Source organism: Hyla sarda, chromosome 9 (genome assembly GCF_029499605.1).
Source record: "Hyla sarda isolate aHylSar1 chromosome 9, aHylSar1.hap1, whole genome shotgun sequence".
NCBI classification, from domain to species: Eukaryota; Metazoa; Chordata; class Amphibia; order Anura; family Hylidae; genus Hyla; species Hyla sarda.
Window position 1 is genome coordinate 24,085,842 of NC_079197.1, and position 22,154 is coordinate 24,107,995.

General features: G+C 42.0%; 1 protein-coding gene across 7 annotated transcripts in view; it reads right to left on the reverse strand.

The window, feature by feature from the left end:
* GPSM1 (G protein signaling modulator 1) overlaps positions 1-22,154 on the reverse strand; it is a 264,883-nt gene that overhangs the window by 182,292 nt on the left and 60,437 nt on the right. Inside the window, exon 1 of one of the 7 annotated variants that reach the window (XM_056540977.1) lies at positions 12,473-12,507. The exons of the other annotated variants lie outside the window; for them this stretch is intronic. Coding sequence (XP_056396952.1) covers positions 12,473-12,492 — 20 coding nt within the window. The 5' untranslated portion in view covers positions 12,493-12,507. Of the gene's footprint in view, positions 1-12,472; positions 12,508-22,154 lie in introns of those variants that run through there. 7 annotated transcript variants of the gene reach the window in all.

Consider the following 22,154-nt stretch of genomic DNA (forward strand, 5'->3'; position numbering starts at 1 on the left):
GGTAATGAAATAGCTCCAGCCTAACGGAAATTATATGGGAACATACATTTCCCATTGATTTGCATGGGACTTTAAAAAAAAACCCTGACCCTCACAAATGGGGGTAGTTAAGGGTTAAATTAACTATCCTATATTTTAAGTGGACATATAAGTAACATGTGACCAAGTATTATCGAAATATCTCCAGCCGTTTGGAAGTTATGCAGTAACATATATTTGCCATTGACTTGCAAATGGGGGTGAGTAAGGGTTAAATCACCTATTCTATGTTTGTTGTTGACATATAAGTAACATGTGGCCAAGTTTCATGTTAATATCTTTAGCCGTTTGAAAGTTTTTGTGGAACATACATACATACATACACACACGTTGAGTTTTATATATATATATATATATATATATATATATATATATATATATATTCTACAAGAAACAGCTTTATAAATCTCCCCCATACATGTGACTACTATTTATTTTTATTTGTCTTAAAGGGGTTATCCAGGAATAGAAAAACAGAGCTAATTTCTTTCAAAAATAACTCCCCCATCTGTCTCCAGGTTGGGTGTGGTTCTGCAGCTCAGTTCCATTGAAGTGAATGGAGCCAAGTCGTTAACCCACACCCAACCTGGGGACAGACATGGAGCTGCTTTTGAAAGAAATTAGCTCTATTTTTCTATTCCTCAATAACCCCTTCTATATAAGATATTCTATAATATCTATAAGATATTATTACTTTAGGTATGACGGCAACTTTGCAGAACATCCCACCACTATATAAAAAAGTTGCATACAAGTTTGCAGATGCACTTTATGATCAATTGACCGAACATCCCGCTCCCCGTTCCTCACACGAGTTTTTAGCTATATGAACATATCCCTGATCCAAACAAATGACTTGGACATAGGAAACATAAATCAATGCATCTAAAAATAACGTCTAAAGAAAACAAAGCCCATAAAGGCTAACAAACTCACATGTACCCACATCTGAGAGGTCATGTCCGATTTGGAATTTGGAAGTAATTTTCCAGCAAATCTAACACAAATCATTATCTCAATAATAATGGAAATAGCTGTGTTTATTGGAAACAGTCGTTCTTCTGGTTGCAGAACCCAGCGGTTTAGTGAAAAGATGTGAAAAACAGAAAAGTTGTCAGTAAGGCTCGCCAAAGAGCCCTCACGTCAGCTGTGAATGCCGTGCTTTTTATAACTATAATGCTTGAAGTTTAGCTTTGATGAAACCTGTTTAATGCCATGCCAAAAAAATATATAAAAAATACAATAAAAAACAGCAATGGAGCTAATGCACATTGTAGCACATATAAAAGATTCTGGACAGCGCTGGAAACATGAGATGAATTGTGTCAAATAAATCTATAAAAGCAAATCTATCATTAGAAAGTGACTTATTGATTAAATCAAGTTATAAGTGAGTTTGACTTTTTATGTCAATATCTATATAAAATATATAAAAAACATATTTAGCAGTTTACCCTCTTGCCCTTGAGCTTCACAATAGATTAACACACCATGTTCTGTAGAGATCACTTCTCAGCAGTCATTTGCTTATCTCCTTAAAGGCCGAAAACAACTTATGCCCTATCCGCAGGATAAGTGTTTGATCGCGGGGGGTCCGAACGCTGGGACCCCCGCGATCTTCTGCACGGGGCTCTGCCGCAGCTCTCCTGTGCAGGAGTGCCGGCCGCAGTACGACGTTGTGGCCGACATGCCTCCTCCATGTAGTTCTACGGGAGGGGTGGGGAGGCAGCGCTCGTGGCTTCCCTCTTCTCCCATAGAACTGTATGGGGAGGGGGCGGGCCGTAATCATTGACCTCTCTAGGTCGACGCTACGCACATTAGCGCTCACCCCGAGCGCTAATGCGGGGGCCCTGTGCAGAAGATCGTGGGGGGTCCCAGCAGTCAGATCCCCCCCAGATCAAACACTTATTATTCCCAATTCTGCGGATAGGGGATAAATTGATTTCTGCTGCAGATGTCTTTTAACATATGTAGTATTGAATATAATTCTGGGCACCTCTATATAAGAAGGACATGGCTGAACTGGAGAGGGTGCAGAGGAGGGCGACAAAGATAAATAATGCTATGGGAGGAATACAGGACCAAGACAGGTTTTGGGGTTATTTCATTTGGGTAAAGACATCTTAGGGGGTGATTTGATCACAATGTTCAAATATATTAATGGACAGTACAGATATTTTTCTAGGGCAGTAATCATAACAAGGGGTAATCCTCTACGTTTAGAGGAAAGAATGTTTCACCAACGTCACAGACAAAGATTCTTTACTATAAGAGCAGTGATACTATGGAACTCTCTGTCACATGATGTTGTGATGTCTGAGTGACAAAAAAAATTATGCAAGCAATAATTTTTTTGCTCAGATTCTGCTAACGGTCACCAGACGGACCCCATTAAAGTAATAGGTATCTGTAGAGATTCTTGGTATGCGACGTACAACGAACCATCTGGCTCTGTTTTCTGGCCCCAAAGGAGTCTGAGATGGAAACCCCAGAAGAAGCCTCCGACGCAGATGTGAATGAGGCCTTAACAGTATTAAAGTGAGAGATGACACCTAAATAGAGATAATAGAGGATCCAGTATAGAAATTGGTGATGTCACATCTGCACAGGTCACAAAGCATGTCTACAAAACTCTCCCATAGAAAATAATGAGTCCGCTCCAGGTTATTATTTCTTATGGTATATGTAAAATATCTGTGAATGGCAGCCATTTTGCTTGAGCTTCTTTTAACACCATTTAGGTGTTAAAAGAAGTTTGAGCAAAACAGCCGCCATATAATATACAAATAAGTAGGTTGATGGTTGAGCAACCCTTGAATTAGACACAGCCATACATATTTTGGTACATAATAGTTGCTCAGACTGGCTTAAAGATGATCAATTACAATGGGCAAAAGACAAACTTCTATCTTTCTAGAAATGATCTGGAAACATTCTGATATTTTGAGAATATTCCTTACCAAAATGTTGCTCATGAACAAAAGATTTTTTGTTAAAGTACGATTTTTCAACTGTCGCCAAAAATTTTGCACAAGACCAACTTTTTCAGACTTATAACTATAATGATAAGGATGTACAGCCCTAATCTCCACAGGCTTCCCTTTCTACTTGAAGTATCCACAATAGGCAAGAGCCACCAACTGGAATACGGTCCCTTCCTAAGTGCACAAAGAAGGGAAGAATAGTCAACAAGCCAGGTCAGAACCAAGTAGGCCTGTCAGTGACAAAATCAATACTGTACTCAGGGTCAATAGACAGAACCAAGCTCAGAGTCAGGAGGAAGTGTCAAAATACAGTCCGTAACTATACCAAAGTAAGATGCCAGAACCAGGAGGGAACGTCAGTACCAAAAGCACAAAATCAGAGATTATTTTAAAAAACACAAACTTACCTCCCTCGCTCCATCGGGGATCCCCCTGTAAAGTCTTCTGGTACCTGCTGAACGCTCCGGCTGCTACTTCAAAGACAGATTTGTTTTGACAGTGACAGCCCGCTAAGCCAAGCAAGCAACGGCTGCAACATGTCCCACCTTAGCCAATGATTGGCTGAGAAGAGTCTGTCACTGCCGAGAAGAGTCCATCTTGGAAGTAACAGATGGAGCATTTAGTGTGGACTAGAAGACTTTACAGCGGGATCCGCGAGGATGCACTATAAAGTGTTTTTCCCTGCTTTAGATGTGATAATGCTTTGTCACCAATTAACCTTCCATTTTTACCAAAGGACAGTCACTGTGACTGAGCACATTGGACACCTGGGACATTACTCCAAGACCCATTAATAACCCACATTCCTGAGAACAGAAGTTCTGTATCAGTGTAACTGATCTTATAAACTGCTGAACCAGAGGCCAAAGCTGTAAAGTGCTATCCGTTCTGCCTTCATGAGATTGTGCATGGGTCACAGTAGAATTTCCATAAATTTGCATGGAATTATTACATTCTTGTTTGCTGGCTGGAAACCAAGATGACTGATTACACTGATGAAATAGCTGGAATAGAGCTGGAACTGAAAGCCCTGCAATGAATGGATGCCAGGACACACATTCAGCATATTAAGATGGTAATGGTAAATCTTCATAATAGGTAAAGTAAAACCTTTTTTGTTGTGTGTTTATGTACACGTTGGTTCAGTACTACAAGAAAGCCTGGGGAAACTTGGTACACTGAAGAATAATCCCCATAAACAGAGTAAGTACCTTCTCACAATCAATGCCACCAGAGTAACCTGTACCCTAAACCTGCAAGCCAGAAAGCCCCTCAAGGGTCAGGGGCATTATGGGAGGCTGCTGGGAGTTTTGTCCAGAACAAGCATGGTAATATAACCACTGTATTTATGGTTGCCCAATTTAGCCCCTGCTTCACCCAGAGTGGAAAATACCAAATGGGATGGTGGCTAACGTTGTACAGAGTCATACAATGTTATCCCTCACCTCTGACAAATATTCAGTATATAACCACCATGGCAGAATGGTGTGTTGGAGCATCCCCGAGGTACACATTACCAAAGATATTGCAACATAAAGGGGTTGCATATTTTTGCACAGATGTAGGCAGGTGCTCTGAAACCTATCCTGTAGTTTTGTTTTTCGGCCCCCTTATCCTCACATGGTTTTCAATGTCAACCCCTCTTGTAAGTGTTTTGTAACACTATGCCTCCCCTCTTGGGAAAAGCTGGGAAATCAGCACCCGCCGCTGCCCTGGAGTATTAGAAGTGGTCCCACTGAAGCTTTCCTATTAAATTATGACCAATCTTTTTTATTAACGTATTTCACAATATAAAACATTACACAATGTGTAAACAATACAATACAAACCCCCAAACAGGTATTTATCATATCTACATGTCTAAATGAAAGGAAATGCCAAGCAGGTACATACAAGCTTTATATCACAATGGACAATTGCGGGTATCAGATGAAGTGGAATAAAGCCACCAGCACTGGACTCGGAAGCAGTGGAAACATGTTCTGCGTAGTGACGGATCACCCTTCTCTCTCTGGTGTCTGATGGACAAGTCTGGGTGGTGTCTGATGGACAAGTCAGGGTTTGGTGAATTACAGGAGAATGTTAACTGCCTCACTGCATTGTGCCAGCTGTGATCTTTGGTAGAGCAGGGATAACGCTATAAGGTTCTTTTTTAGAGGTTGGCCTAAGTTCTATAGTTTCTATCTAACACTTTTGGGATGAACTAGTATGGAGATTGTCAGCCAGGCCCTCTCATCAATCATCAGTGTCTGACCTCAAAAAGACTTTTCTGAATAAATGGGCAAAAATTCCTATAGACATATCCATAATCTTGGAGTAAGTCTTTCAAGAAGGATGGAAGCTGTCATAACTGCAAAGGGAGGGGGAAGCTCCATATTAATGTATATGGATTTAGAATGTAATAAAATCTTCTGTGTGTGTAATGTCTAGGTGCCCCAATAATTTTGTCCATAAATTGTACACATTGTCATTCCTTGTTGTGTGACTTCAAAGGTGTCTCACAAGAAAAAAGTCCGACATCTCGGTCACATGGACTTTTCTCGGATTTTATTAATATTTATTTTCAAAAATTAAACCTATTCTCTGTTGGGTATGTCTTGCACACATACACCCTGATACTTCTCCACTGAAGTGCCTACATACTGTATAACAGTAGACCAGGTTGTTTGCTTCATAAGTGGCCCAATCTGTAAAGCCCCTTAAAATTTCTTAAATTAGAGATCTACACAGATAAGTGGTTAAGAAATAGAATCTGTACACGCTGCTCCCTCCAGGTGAATCCTCTCTGTTATAGCTGATAACCATAATCATGGCTAATTACAAGAGAACACACTAACCCAGGGATAGGCAACCTTTTGGTAGTGCTGTGCCAAAAACATATACACATATGGGTGTGGCTTTATTATGGGTGTGGCTTACTGTGGGTGGTGTTTGTGTGGGTGTGGCTTGCCACAGGGTAAGAACTTACAGTGAGGACAATACAAAGAGAGGGGATTGCCCATAACAGCCAATAAAGTATTTGTTTAGCATGGATAAGCATTTTAATTCAGACCCCAGAATAAGACCCCACCATAACACAAACCCCAGAATCAGACCCCTTCATAACACAAATCTCAGAATCAGACCCCAGTATCACCGCCCTGCATAATACAGACCTCAGAATCACCACCCACCATAATACAGACCCCAGAATCACCACCCACCATAATACAGACCCCAGAATCACCACCCACCATAATACAGACCCCAGAATCCCCACCCACCATAATACAGACCCCAGAATCACCACCCACCATAATACAGACCCCAGAATAACCACCCACCATAATACAGACCCCAGAATCAGACCCCACCCACCATAATACAGACCCCAGAATCAGACCCCACCATAACACAGACCTGAGAATCAGACCCCACCATAATACAGACCACAGAATCCGACCCCACCATAATAAAGACCCCAGAATCAGACCCCACCATAATACAGACCTCAGAATACGACCCCACCATAATAAAGACCCCAGAATCAGACCCCGCCATAATACAGACCTCAGAATCAGTCCCCACCATAATACAGACCCCAGCATCAGACCCCACCATAATACAGACCTCAGAATACGACCCCACCATAATAAAGACCCCAGAATCAGACCCCGCCATAATACAGACCTCAGAATCAGTCCCCACCATAATACAGACCCCAGCATCAGACCCCACCATAATACAGACCCCAGCATCAGACCCCACCATAATACAGACCACAGAATCAGACCCCACCATAATAAAGACCCCAGAATCAGTCCCCACCATAATGCAGACCCCAGAATCAGACCCCACCATAATACAGACCCCAGCATCAGACCCAACCATAATACAGACCCCAGCATCAGACCCCACCATAACACAAACCCCAGAATCAGACCCCTTCATAACACAAATCTCAGAATCAGACCCCAGTATCACCGCCCTGCATAATAAAGACCTCAGAATCAGACCCCAGTATCACCGCCCTGCATAATAAAGACCTCAGAATCAGACCCCAGTATCAGCGCCCTGCATAATACAGACCTCAGAATCAGACCCTAATATCACCGCCCTGCATAATACAGACCTCAGAATCAGACCCCAGTATCACCGCCCTGCATAATACAGACCTCAGAATCAGACCCCAGTATCACCGCCCTGCATAATACAGACCTCAGAATCAGACCCCAGTATCACCACCCACCATAATACAGACCCCAGAATCACCACTCACCATAACAGACCCCAGAATCACCGCCCACCATAATACAGACCCCAGAATCCCCACCCACCATAATACAGACCCCAGAATCCCCACCCACCATAATACAGACCCCAGAATCCCCACCCACCATAACAGACCCCAGAATAACCACCCACCATAATACAGACCCCAGAATCACCACCCACCATAATACAGACCCCAGAATCAGACCCCACCATAACACAGACCACAGAATCCGACCCCACCATAATAAAGACCCCAGAATCAGACCCCACCATAATACAGACCTCAGAATCAGTCCCCACCATAATACAGACCCCAGAATCAGACCCCACCATAATACAGACCCCAGCATCAGACCCCACCATAATACAGACCCCAGCATCAGACCCCACCATAATACAGACCACAGAATCAGACCCCACCATAATAAATACCCCAGAATCAGTCCCCACCATAATGCAGACCCCAGAATCAGACCCCACCATAATACAGACCCCAGAATCAGACCCCACCATAATACAGACCCCAGCATCAGACCCCACCATAATGCAGAGCCCAGAATCAGACCCCACCATAATACAGACCCCAGAATCAGACCCCACCATAATACAGACCCCAGCATCAGACCCAACCATAATACAGACCCCAGCATCAGACCCCACCATAATACAGACCACAGAATCAGACCCCACCATAATAAAGACCCCAGAATCAGTCCCCACCATAATGCAGACCCCAGAATCAGACCCCACCACAATACAGACCCCAGAATCAGACCCCACCATAATACAAATCCCAGAATCAGACTGCACCATAATACAGACCCCAGAATCAGTCCACACCATAATACAGACCCAAGAATCACCATAATACAGACCCCAGAATCACCACCCACCATAATACAGACCCCATAATCATCACCCACCATAATACAGAACCCAGAATCACCACCCACCATAATACAGACCCCAGAATCCCCACCCACCATAATACAGACCCCCAGAATCACCACTCACCATAATACAGACCCCACAATCAGTCCCCACCATAATACAGACCCCAGAATCACCACAATACAGACCCATAATCGCCACCTGCCATAATAAAGACCCCAGAGTCACCACCCACCGTAATACAGACCCCAGAATCCCCACCCACCATAATACAGACCCCAGAATCACCACCCACCATAATACAGACCCCAGAATCCCCACCCACCATAATACAGACCCCAGAATCACTGCCATGCATAAACTGTAGATGACTGTTATTGGGATGTGATTCTGGGGGTCTGTATTATGGTCGGCTCAGTTTTGACCCGTATGTGGTTTCCTGACCAGACCTAAAACCGTAATTTACTATGGCTTTAGGTCCAGTCAAAAAACGCATACGGGTCAAAACTGAGCCGACCGGAGTTGTTTTTTTTAAAGTAAATGGGGTCACGGGCTGATCCGGCCGGGGTACGGGAGCGGCAGGTTTGCCCCTCCCCCCGCTGGATCCGGCACCCGTATGTACAAAATGTGGTGTGAATGCACACTTATAGGGGGATCTGTGGATAACACACTTATGGGGGGAATCTCTGGATGACGCGTTTATGAGGGATCTTAAGATAATACACCTTTGTGGGTTAGGCAAATCACAAACTGTTAGATAACACACTTATAGGGGAATCTGTGAATGAAAAACATATATGGGGAGCTGTGAATGACACACTTATGGGGAAGCTGTGAATGACACACTTATGGGGGAGCTGTGAATGAACACTGGTATGGGGGAGCTGTGAATGACACACTTATGGGGGATCTGTGAATGAACACTGGTATGGGGGAGCTGTGAATGACACACTTATCGGGGAGCTGTGAATGAACACTGGTATGGGGGAGCTGTGAATTACACACTTATGGGGGATCTGTGAATGAAACACTTATGGGGATCTGTGAATGAAACACTTATGGGGGAGCTGTGAATGACACACTTATGGGGGAGCTGTGAATGAACACTGGTATGGGGGAGCTGTGAATGTACACTGTTATGGGGGAGCTGTGAATGTATACTGTTATGGGGGAGCTGTGAATGACACAATTATGGGGATCTGTGAATGACCCATTCAGCTGAACAGCAGCTGAAAGGGAGCTGTGAATGACACACTTATGGGGGAGCTGTGAATGACACACTTAAGGGGGAGCTGTGAATGACATACTTATGGGGGATCTGTGAGTGACACACTTATGTGGATCTGTCAATGACACACTTAGGGGGGAGCTGTGAATGAACACTGTTATGGGGGAGCTGTGAATGAACACAATTATGGGGGAATTTCTAGATAACACAGTTATGGGGCTCTATAGATGGACAGAGACCAGAGCCTGTCTCTGGGGCTGGAAAGCTGCTGTCAGAGCAAGGAGCTGAGCTGAGTGGATTCCACAGAAACATACAGACGACTTACTGGTCTGTAGCAGTGACCACTGACGTCCCTCTGACATCTCACTGCGGCCGGTACAGAGCACAGAGCGATCCCACTCCCCCCTCCATGTTGCCGACAGGCAGCGGAGCACAGCAGCTGAAAGGTGACAGGGGAGGAAAAGAGAAAGAAAACTCTCTCTCTTAAAGGGGTACTCCATTGGAAAACATTTTCTTTTAAATCAACTGGTGCCAGAAAGTTAAACAGATTTGCAAATTATTTCTATTAAAAAATCATAATCCTTCCAGTACTTATTAGCTGCTGTATAATACACAAGAAGTTCTTTTCTTTTGCCTGACCACAGGGCTTTCTGCTGACACCTCTGTCCATATCAGGAACTGTCCAGAGTAGGAGCAAACCTCTTTTGCTCTGGACAGTTCCTGACATGGACAGAGGTGTCAGCAGAGAGCACTGTGGTCATATAGAAAGGAAATTCAAAAAGAAAAGAACTGCGTATTATACACAGCATCTGATAAGTACTGGAAGGATTGAGATTTTTTAATAGAACTAATTGGCAAATCTTTTCAACTTCCTGGCACCAGTTGATTTAAAAGAAAATGTTTTCCAGTGGAGTACCCCTTTAAGTTGTTCCCAGTGCAATACAGCACTAACCGGGCAAGGAGAGGGAGGGGGAGGGATACATCTTCTGTCCCTGGCCGGATCTTTTAGCAGCCGCTTAAAGTGACAGTCTCCCGGGACTACCTGCAGGTTGGCAATCGCTCGCATGCCACTCAAATCCACCCTGCGTGCCATGAGTGGTATGCGTGCCAGGGGTTGCAGACCCCTGCACTAACCCATCATTCAGGTAAATGCATTTCTCTCCCATTTCCATTGCTTGCCTCACACACCCTGGCGTGTAAACTATGGCAACAAGAAAGCGCTACACATCCGTATTCCACAGGGTATCTCTCCCTGTTGTCATGGTTACTTCTCAGAAAGAAAGAGATAAACAATAGTTCCAATCACAGAATGTATCTGTACTTGATCAGACTGTGTAATGCCGCATTTGGGCTGATCTGAACAGTTTTGCTAGGACAGGATGATATCAGATATCAAACCAGTAAAACCAGTGCATCTACTTGATGGGGTTGATCCATGAAAATATGTATAAATGTATGATCACTGGGGGGCTTCATTGTACAGAATGACATGTTGTTGTGACGGTGTTTCTTCTGACCTGATTAACAGTACAGCATAGGTCTGTCACTTAGTTAATAAGGCTGAAAAGATATAAGGGTCCATCAAATCAAACCTATAAGGGTATGCTCATACTACAGACTCTCTGCATGGAATTCTGCACGAAAATTTCGCTGCATTAATCTAACATTGGTGTGAATAGGGTTTTCGTTGTGATCTTTACAAATGAAAACAGGTTCACACTGAGCACATGTGACAGACGGGACAGAGTCTGGAGACGCCGTGGAGAATGTTGTGCTGTCTGCAACATCCTCCAGCATGACCGGTTTGGCGGTGGGTCAGTAATGGTGTGGGGTGGCATTTCTTTGGGGGGCTGCACAGCCCTCCATGTGCTTGCCAGAGGTAGCCTGATTAGGTACCGAGATGAGATCCTCAGACCCTATGTGAGATCATATGCTGGTGTGGTTGGCCCTGGGTTCCTCCTAATGCAAGACAATGCTAGACCTCATGTGGCTGGAGTGTGTCAGAAGTTCCTGCAAGAGGAAGGCATTGATGCTATGGACTGGCCCGCCTGTTCCCCAGACCTGAATCGCGAGCACATCTGGGACATCATGTCTCGTTCCATCCACCAACGCCTTGTTGCACCACAGACTTCCAAGAGTTGGCGGATGCTTTAGTCCAGGTCTGGGAGGACATCCCTCAGGAGACCCTCCGTCACCTCATCAGGAGCATGCCCAGGCATTGTAGGGAGGTCATACGGGCACGTGGAGGCCACACACACTACTGAGCCACATTTTGACTTGTTTTACGGACTTTACATGAAAAGTTGGATCAGCCTGTAGTGCGGTTTTCCACTTTGATTTTGAGTGTGACTCCATATCCAGACCTCCATGGGTTGATAAATTTGATTTCTATTGATAATTTTTGTGTGATTTTGTTGTCAGCACATTCAACTATGTAAAGACCAAAGTATTTCATACAATTAGTTAACTCATTCAGATCAAGGATGTGTTATCTTAGTGTTCTCTTAATTTTTTTGAGCAATATATATTATATATATATATATATATATATATATATATATATATATATAGAAAAAAAGGAAATAGAGAAGCACTTCAAGAGAAGGTAAACCAGTAGGGGTGCACGTCAGTCTCTGGGACCCTGGTCCTAGATCCAATTCACAGCATAGAGAGAAGGGATGACTGCAGCACTCCAATGTGTAAAAAGCAAAAGGTGTCTTTATTCCATGAACAAAACTTGGTGCGACGTTTCGGTGTCCTCACAACACCATTCTCAATCTAACAATAGTGATCTTTACAAAGTATATATAGGGTGAATCATATCAAAATTAATTGCAAACAATTCCATATAATTAAACATGTATACAAAATATTAAAGTGCAAACAGTGCATCACATACAAATTAAGGGATGTACATACAACATCCAAGTGCCGGTGCATTTTTAAAATCAAATCCACATAAAAACAATATATGGAAAATACAGAGAATTGGTGTTATGGTATAATTACATACAATCAAATAATCTATCATTACAATACATCACAAGAAGGGGGGTGGGTCTATGCTAGAACTCACCAGGGGGAACTCTCCTCCATGCATAAAGTGCAATGGCGCTGAACGCCAAAAGTGTTTGTACATTCACAGTGCCGTGGACCAATCAGCAGTGTCGGAGCATAATCATGTGATCTCCGACATCATTGAATGTTTTTGCCAACCTGCTCCGTCGCTCCGCGCATGCGCTCTAGCGTCCGGATAGGTTGCGGTGGCCATATTTGTAAAGGTAAATAGTAATCCATGCTGTCTGGTCCGGTCGCCGTGGTGACAGATGACGCCTGGTCAGGTAGAGTGTGTAACACAACCCAGCCCGACCCTGCGGTCAGTGTCAACCCGGTGCACAGCCCATACAACACAGAAAGATATAATACCAATCAGGACAAAGATAAAAATAAATAAACTGAATAAACTCTCATTTTTATTTTTTTCATTATTACTCTATTTTTATTATTTACTATTAATTAGTCATTATCTTATTTTCATTTTCCTTTATTCAGTTTATTTATTTTTATCTTTGTCCTGATTGGTATTATATCTTTCTTTCAAAACGACTGGAGATATTTCGATACTTGGTCACATGTTACTTATGTGTCCACCTAAAATATAGGATAATTAATTTAACCCATAACTAACCCTTAACTTGGGAGGGTCCAGGTTTTTGTTTAAAGTCCCATGCAAATCTATGGGAAATGTATGTTCCCAGATAACTTCTGTACGGCTGGAGATATTTCAATAATACTTGGTACACATATTACTTATATGTCAAATAAAAATATATGATAGTTAAATTAACCCTTACCTACACCCTTATATAAAAGATAGTTTTTAGTTTCAAGTCCCATGCAAGTATATGGGACTTACCTTACTCCATAAGCTCCGCATCTCCTGGTGAATGTGTCAGTCCGGCTTGCAAGCCACACCCCATGAAGTTAAAAGCTTCCTCCTTTGTTGATGTTCCTCCCCAACAAGGATTAGGAAGGAAAAACCAGGAAACGTTGGGTACTCAGCTAGTATTTTTATAAACATTGCACAGTCTTTATTCACAGTAAAATTGCTGTGAATCTACAACTTAATAGTTTCTCAATGGGGATAATATTGGCAAATGGCCTTGAATAGCTTTATAGCTTATTGTTTGTATGGATTTCTTTTTTTGGAACATCCGTATTTGTATGGGTCAGTAATCATTACACACATTGACACTGGACCACTAATGGTCCACGAGAATGGGGCTCCCATGTCCCTTAGAATATAAATAGAGCTGCAGTGCTCAGGCTTGACTGCTGCCTCCATTAAGTGATGGACATGGGACCCTGCCCCTCCTTCTAGTGACTTATGGTGTCCCAGAGTTAGGCCCCCACTGATCAGAAACTTATCGTTTATCCTGTGGATAGGTTATAAGTTTTGATTATAGGGAAAATCGCTTTATGGATGGATTTCAGTAAGTACAGTATTCTACTGAAACACTCACTAGGAGGTCCTGTCAGTCTATGGGGTACAGTATAGAGGTCCAGTCAGTTAAGTTTCTACATTTTCAGAAGGAATAACAAAGGATGTGTACAAAAAAGATTTCTAAGAAAAGATGCTTCAGAATTGTTATTTGATTGGGAATATAAGAATTTACTATGAAAAATGTCAAGAGACCTGACAGGTCTTCTCTAATACTGCTGTATAAGAAGAAAGCCAGTTATTAAAATGTCATCCAAAGTCTCTTTAAAGGATTGTAACTTTTCTAGTAATTCGGATGATGTGACACTGAATTTGTGCTGAGCCAGCATATGGAGGCAAATATGCTGACACAGGTCTGCAGTGACACAAAGCACGTTTGTTATTTTCTTACTGCAGCAGAGATATCTGGTTACCAGGGACGTGATCACAGGAAGACTGAAGCCAATGTGGTGATGTCTAAAGATCCAGGGAAGGAATAAACACTATGGTGGCTATTAGGGTGCGTTCACACTGAGTAATTCAAGAGGAATTTACTCGAGTAATTCCTCTTGAATTCTCCGCTCCAAATCAATGCACATCTCCTCTGCCCATTGACTTTAATGTTTTTTCTGCTTTCCTGTTTTCACTGCGGAAATTCCGCTAGCGGAATTCTGACGCTGAATTCCTTTCTGCTTGAAGAAAGAACATGTTCATTCTTCAAGCGGAATCCACGAGCAGAATCCAATAGAAGTCAATGGTGAAAAAAAAAATTCCACCCGACATAGTTTAGAAGCAGAATTCACGCGGAATTCAAGCAGATTTTACACGGAATTCAGAAAAGTAGAATTAAATATCCTACTCCTTCATTCCTCTTCATTTCCACATGAAAATTCCACTTGAATTCCGCTCGATGGATAAAATGACAGAAGGCAACAATTATCTGGCTGAAATTATTCCTCGTGAATTCCTCAGTGTGAACATAACCTTATTGGGCCTGGCATCTGAAGGGGTTAGCAAGCCTCTGCACACAATCCCTTACGAAAAACTAGGCCCAATCACCCTATAAAATGCAGAACAGTGGATTACTTGTGAAATCACAGCTTGGATTTAGATGAGTGGACTGAGTGGTCTCATGTGATGTTGATCCTTCACTACTAACATGGGCCTGCTCTACTCTATGTACACTCCAGTCATAGTGTCTTTATATGTATATTATTACTCAAGTTTCAAGATCCCTCTGGCAAATGTCCAAGATATCAGACTTAAAAGACAAAAAACAGTCCAGCCACTTGATATGTACTTAATTCACATTCACCGATCCTTGTTGTATTTTTACAGTCCACAGACTTCTCCAAAGCTGCTTGTTCAGGTGTGAGTCACTAGTAACAGATTCCAAGCATTGTCCATCATCCGAATAATAAATCAGTTTTATTGATATCCATTAAAAGCAGGAGTAAACATCAAATGAAAATGTTACATAGTGGCCGGGAAATCCACTGACGACGCGTTTCTAATCTCTAGATTCTTAATCAATGATTGACCGAGCTATCAGGTCCTGCACCAAGAGTTCATCACAGAAGAAGGAACAAGAAAGAAGATTGGTGGTCCATACGGAGGCAAATGGAAGCAGCGGGGCTAGGTAAGTATAAGTTTTTTCCTATTTACCCCCCAGCATCATATTATTTTTTAGAAAACACTGTATAACCCCTTATCAAATTCAGCCTATAAAGCCCATTGGCCTCCACTGTACCTTTTTATTACATGGATATAGATTGTAGGAGACACTATATGGAGGTGCACTTTGAATTTTGCTGCAGTTTGTACTCTGCATTCTTTATTCACATGGTAGAGACCTCTATTACATGTATATGTATGTGATTTGCAAAATTTTCATTCACATTCTTTGCACCTGAAAAATATGAAGCAGAATACTAGTACCATTTATGGGTGCCTATATTCTTTCAATGCCGGGAGGTATCGTCTGTGGCTAAATCAGAATCAACACTGCAGTAAATGCTTGGAAAGAATGACAGTCTGATAACACTATGTTGGGAAATTATTAGTTCTGTAGATCCATTTTTCCTAAATCACATTTTATTGCTATAAAACCACAGTAAAAATGTGACGTGAACACGACCTTATAACTTATAATTGAGCAGAACCATTATTTATGAGCTGGTGCTATGAGAGTTATTGTCATTGTGGCGCTTGGATCTCTTAATCTCTTACTTTCTTTGTGTAGCAAACATTACTAGAGAAAAGGATGGTAGAAAAGTATAAAACTATACAGAGTAGGGCAAAGAGTAGGGAATTACAGGGTGCCTTTACATGGGTCAATATGATGCAGATTTTCTGCAACTAATATGTGTGTGGAAAATAGACAACATATTACAGTACAAAATCTTTACAAGCTGTGTAAAAAACGTACTCTGCATGGTATCTTCATGTTCACCGACCTATGGTGCAGATGTTTATTACACTGTAGGTCAATTAATGCTGAAGATATGCCGCAGATTTCTTTCCCCATTCACTTCAAAGCGGAAGTCAAAATCCACAAAACAATTCTAATTGTTGCGGACATCACTACGGAAATGCTGAATTGGATGTCAAAATCTGCTAAAAATTTTATTGTTACAGATTTTGCCTAAGGAAATGCTGCAGATCTGCTGTAAAAGCTGTAAATGCCGATCTTTACTACATTAATTTATATATTTATATTTAGGGCATGTTAGCACGTGCATATTTTGCTGCAGATTATCTGCAGCTGATTTTGCTACCCATTGACTTCAATGGGTAGCCAAATCCACTACAGAAAATATACATGTGAACGTACAAATATGTTTTGCACTTAAAATCCACAGCACTGCATCCGTGACACAGACAAGCGCAACATTGCTCCCTGGCAGTGAGCAGTGGTGAGTTTGTCTGTGTTCCGGATACAGTCTGAGATTTAGGACTCCTGCATGAGTCTGAAATCTATAAAAAAAAAAAAAGGACTGGTAGGGAGACCCCTAGTGGTCATTTTTTCAAAATGGAAAATTAAATAGAAAGAAGCATATTTTTTTAATAACATGCTATTGGAAAGTTATTCTGCATACATTAATCTATAATATATCAAAAGTTTTTTTGATGAAAGGTACCCTTTAATATCCACAATAGGAGTCTGATGCTGGGCCCCCCTGTAATCTCACAGATGAGGTTCCAGAGTGACCAGTTGAAATAAAGCAGCCGTAACATATTCATGCTGCAATTCCATTCATTGCCGTCTCGACTGCCACTCTGAGGGGAGAATTAGAACCCCTGTGCTTGGGTCAAAAATGCTGGACCTCCTGTAATCTTAAGACAGGGAATAAGTTTTGTTGGAACCCCTTTTATGAAAGCCAATGGTGCTTACTGGGCTACTTCCTGACTTACCTTAGGACAATCCTTTTTTTTTGTGCTAGTTTATCCTATCCTTCCTGCTGTCGAGACACATCAGCAATCACTTGTAAAAATCAAGAGAAATTCAGTAACAATTCCTATGCAGAAAAAATAAAGCACTGAATGGTGACAACTGAAAAATCAATAGGATGTTGGGTGCTCCCATAAATATTTGGGAGTATTTCTTGGATGCCCATTTCCCTCCTGAAGATGTTGCTGCTGCAACGAAACATGTAGAGGGGGCATATTCAGTTTTTAGAAAAACCTCCCTTGTGTCTTATTAACCAGTGAGACTGCAGACCACTGGCTATGACTAACTACTGGGAAGCAACCAGCTCATAGTTCACCAATTATACAGTTATATACACACAAGGAGGTTTATTTTAATTCAGTTGATCACCATATCACTATTATTATTGTGACTTTAATAAAAGTTAAGTTTTAGGGGGTGGGATTAAGAAGGGTATTAGTGACCCAGGGTTTTGTCCCTTGGTCAATGTTGTTATGTTTAATTGACCCTAACCCATTCCGGAGTAAATAATTTTTGTTATCCAATTTAGAAAGAGTTCTGACAGCTATGGCCTTATTTGCATGAATCAGAAAGATCAGGATAAAGAACTCTTTTCTTATAAAAATGATGATGGGACTTGTAGTTTTGTGAGAGCTGGAGAGCCACAGGTTGACGAACACCAAAACTACAGTCTAGGAAGGACGAGGAATAACAATGAACTTAGCCTCAACAATTCAGTGGGTCACTAAGATGTTAAAAACTTAACGAAAACCATAATTCTGAGACATTACTATGCAAACAAACTTTTGTCCTAGTATGTCACTGGTTTGCTTACCCTATAGTGGCATCATGCATCAAGTAGTAACTAGCATCCTCTCACCTCTTTTTCTGCATACTCCTGGTTTTCTGTACATACAGCCAAAGCTCCAAGGCCATAGGAAGTAAAAGAACTCTAGGACGGGGCCCGCAGTACACAATCCGACACACTGCTTTCTCACCAAGACTAAGGCTGGATCCGGTATCTTCCACCTCCGGCTCAATCATTTTGTAAAATGTTCTTCTCCAAATCCAATGTTTTCCCAGTGACTTCTTTAGTCCTATGCAGGATGCACTGTTCGCAGTGCGGAGCTATGGGCCTGTAAATCTACAAGACATTTCTTCCAAATAGAATATTCTACGTAAAATAAGTGATCATTGATCAGCGGGGACTCTCAGCCCCCTTGCTCTATTAGCAGGTGCGCAGGAAGTCTACCCCTCAGTTCACTGCAGACATGAATACATATTAACTAGAGGGGATGTTAAATAGTAGAAGCGATGGAAGGACAGATAAAGTCTCTATTTGGAGAATATTTTGATTTTATACAGAGAGGCGATTTTCTTCCACAACGGATTTTCCTTTTACCAACCAGCTGGGCCTCACATCAAAGTATTCCAACCCCTTCACAAATTTGTGTTGATCCTCTGTGGCCCCCTCCACCTCAGCTGTCAGAAGAAATATGCTGCTCTCGCCGAAGCTTCCTATAGCTGTTCGTTCCAGTTTACTATTGACAGCTGATGGGGCTTAGTATTTTCCCAAGGCAAGGTTGTTGCTACCAGTTCTCCTTCAGACTTCTCAGACTGACTTTTCATCTCACTCCAAGCAGAAACTTTTTAGTGCCCTGTCTGTACCTAAACGAGAGGTGGATAGACGTAGCCAGTCACCCCCAACAAACCGGACTCATCTAGCTATAAAGAACTGAATCCGCTCTGATCCTTCAAATCTCCGATATCAGTGCAATGACAAAGAGGATCTATGCAAGGCTGACCATATGTTGTCATTAAAAGAGCCAACCTCTCTCATCCCTAAAGCATCTAGAACCAAACAGGCCGTGTCATCTGTGACATTCACATAATAGGTTTCTGGAATTTTTTTTAGCACTGTTCTATCCTGCATTCTGGCCTGTGGTGTGTCTTATATAAAAAGCACAGCTACAAATTCTAGTGTATATTTGTCTCCATATACAAAAGCAACAACTGGTTTCTGAGCCTTAAAGGGAGATTCTATTACTTAACAAAAAAAAAAAAAAAAAAAAAAATCCTACAGGAAAAGCAATTTATGGAAGAGAAGATTTACTATGTTTGGGTAATACAGTGTGATAAATAGAAGTATGGGCAGTGGAGACTCCTTCTCATCCCAGAGAAGTCCAATGGGTGCTTTTGGTTCTGTTTAGAGATGAGCGAACTTACAGTAAATTCGATTCGTCACGAACTTCTCGGCAGTTGATGACTTTTCCTGCATAAATTAGTTCAGCTTTCAGGTGCTCCCGTGGGCTGTAAAAGGTGGATACAGTCCTAGGAGACTCTTTCCTAGGACTGTATCCACCTTTTCCAGCCTACCGGAGCACCGGAAAGCTGAACTAATTTATGCAGGAAAAGTCAGCAACCGCCGAGCCGAGAAGTTCGTGACGAATCGAATTTACTGTAAGTTCGCTCATCTCTAGTTCTGTTCTTTCCCCCAGATGAGGTTCTTTCCCCCTGGATGTGTATCTTTGGAGAGAGCATGGATATTTCTTAGATTTTTGCATAGATTGAAAAAAATTATAACAAAAATTCCTACAGGCCAACTAAACTTGAAGCCGCGTTGATGTCCCCCATTAGAAGCGCTATAATGATACTGTGTACATTGTGTATATAATACTGCAGCCAGTCACTGGCCTCAGTTTCTATTCTGTAGGACTCTATTCCACAACATATGCATGTATTAGAGGAGCCATCATGTGGTCAGGATATAAATATGGCCCATTATGTTCCACACATTCTGTACACATTAGCCATATACATCCCTGGGGATACACCCTGTATACGTGTAGTATCTAGAAAACACTTATAGCTAGGTGTGTTGCTAATGCATACAACACGGTTTATGTCGTTTTTATTTTACTTGCAGGATTATTAGAGCTGGGTGTCAGGTGTGAGGAGTGTCCACTAGACAGCAGCAGAAGCGGTACGTTTACGGAGCCTCTCTACCACCACTTGCACTGGATATTTCTGCTTGTTAACTTGGTCTTACCCCATTCAGACCCTTCACAGTAACGTCATACAGAACCTTCAGGACGAAAGTCCAAACTAAAACAAACTCAACAAAACCACTATGAGTTATTTTCTACTTATGATCTTGTGAAATTCTAAGTAGATTATTAGATCTTTTGGATGTAGAATTAGAAGAAATTCACTGCATTACGTTATTATATTCTTTAGTAGAATTTATAAGTAAATTAGTCTTAAGAATCTTAAAATGTTCTTGGCTTTTTCCATGAATCCTGCTCATCTCTATAGCGCCAAAGAAAGATACTTAGGATATATTCCCAGAGCTCTATGGGTGAATACATGATAAAGCTATTGAGCAGCATGTAAACCAGGGATAAGACGGAAGCAGAAATATATGTGTCAGAACAGCAGCGATTGTTCCAGTATTTTTTCTTATGTAAGCCATATTATCATTCCGATTTCAGCAGGAAATTACATTGGCATTATAAAAGCCATTACATTTAATCACAGATATAATAAATGAGAGGACTCATCAGGAGGTGAAGAATAGATGACATAAGAGGTGGATCAGGGATGGGGAAAGGCATCCGGTTTCCGCACACCACAGCTGTGCAAACCTCTGATCTGCTAACACAAATACATTAAAGTGACTCTCCATTACTAAAACTTGTGATGGTTTTAGACTAAATATTCTGTGTAGATTTATTTTTTAAAGTGTAACTAAACTTTTATTCAACGTATAATTGGCGTATAATAGTGGAGTGTCAGATGTTGTGATCAGTGGGGGTCTGGCTGCTAAGACCCAAACCGGTCACTTTTTTTTTTGTGGTTGATGTAACTTTCTTGGTTTTATGAAAGTGTTGCATATGTCTTCTTTATATGAATGTTATGTTTTATATATTTATGTATGTATGAAATGCAACAACTGCAATACACTTAAGTATAAAATATTTTTTTTTTTATTAAGATATACATACAAAGAATACATTTTCACAGACAGCGGAGGACCTGCTGAACCACAAAAACCATCCATTTTCAAGTTGATTTGTGAGTGCATCAATTTATGCTACTTGCTCACAGGGGCTAGAATGTTGGAACTAAGGGAACACATATTCTAAAGCCATATTCACACGTCCGGAATTTCCGCACAAAAAAATCTCCATGCATACATTCCAGAGACTGCAGGCGCCAGCATAACACGCCAATGCTAAGACCGAACGGGAATGTGCCAGTGTGAGGTACAAAACTGCGCCCCATGCAATTTTACGTCGGCCCCTCTCCTCAGCTGCTCGGAGATTTCCGAACATACAGGGAGGGGAGGGGGAAGGCGGAGCTGTGCAGAACGCAGTCCTGCACCTCCCTCACCACGTACACAGCTTCCTCCTCGCTCCTCCCTCAGGAGGAGAGGGGGGGCCGTATATTTTCATAGCCCCCTTCCTGGACGGAGAGTTTGACAGCTGTGTAAATCTACGTCCAGAAACAGGGCTGTAAAAATCTCTACTTGTGGTTGTGCCACTGAGCCATTGTTCAAATCTATGCTCCTGGACGTAAATTTTCATGCACCCCCCTCAGGAGGAGAAGGATTCCTACATTCTCTCAGCTGTGAAATTTTCTCAGCTGTGATCTACATGAGGGAGGAGGGAGCTGTGTACGGGGCGAGGAGGTGAAGAACTGCGTCCTGTCCATCTCTGAACAGCTGAGGGGAGGGGCCGACGTAAAACTGCACAGGACGCAGTTCTGCACTTCACACCGTCTCATAGATGGCTATGCATTCTGTGCGGAGTCCGCAGAAAGAAAGGATAGGTTAATTCTTTCTGCAGA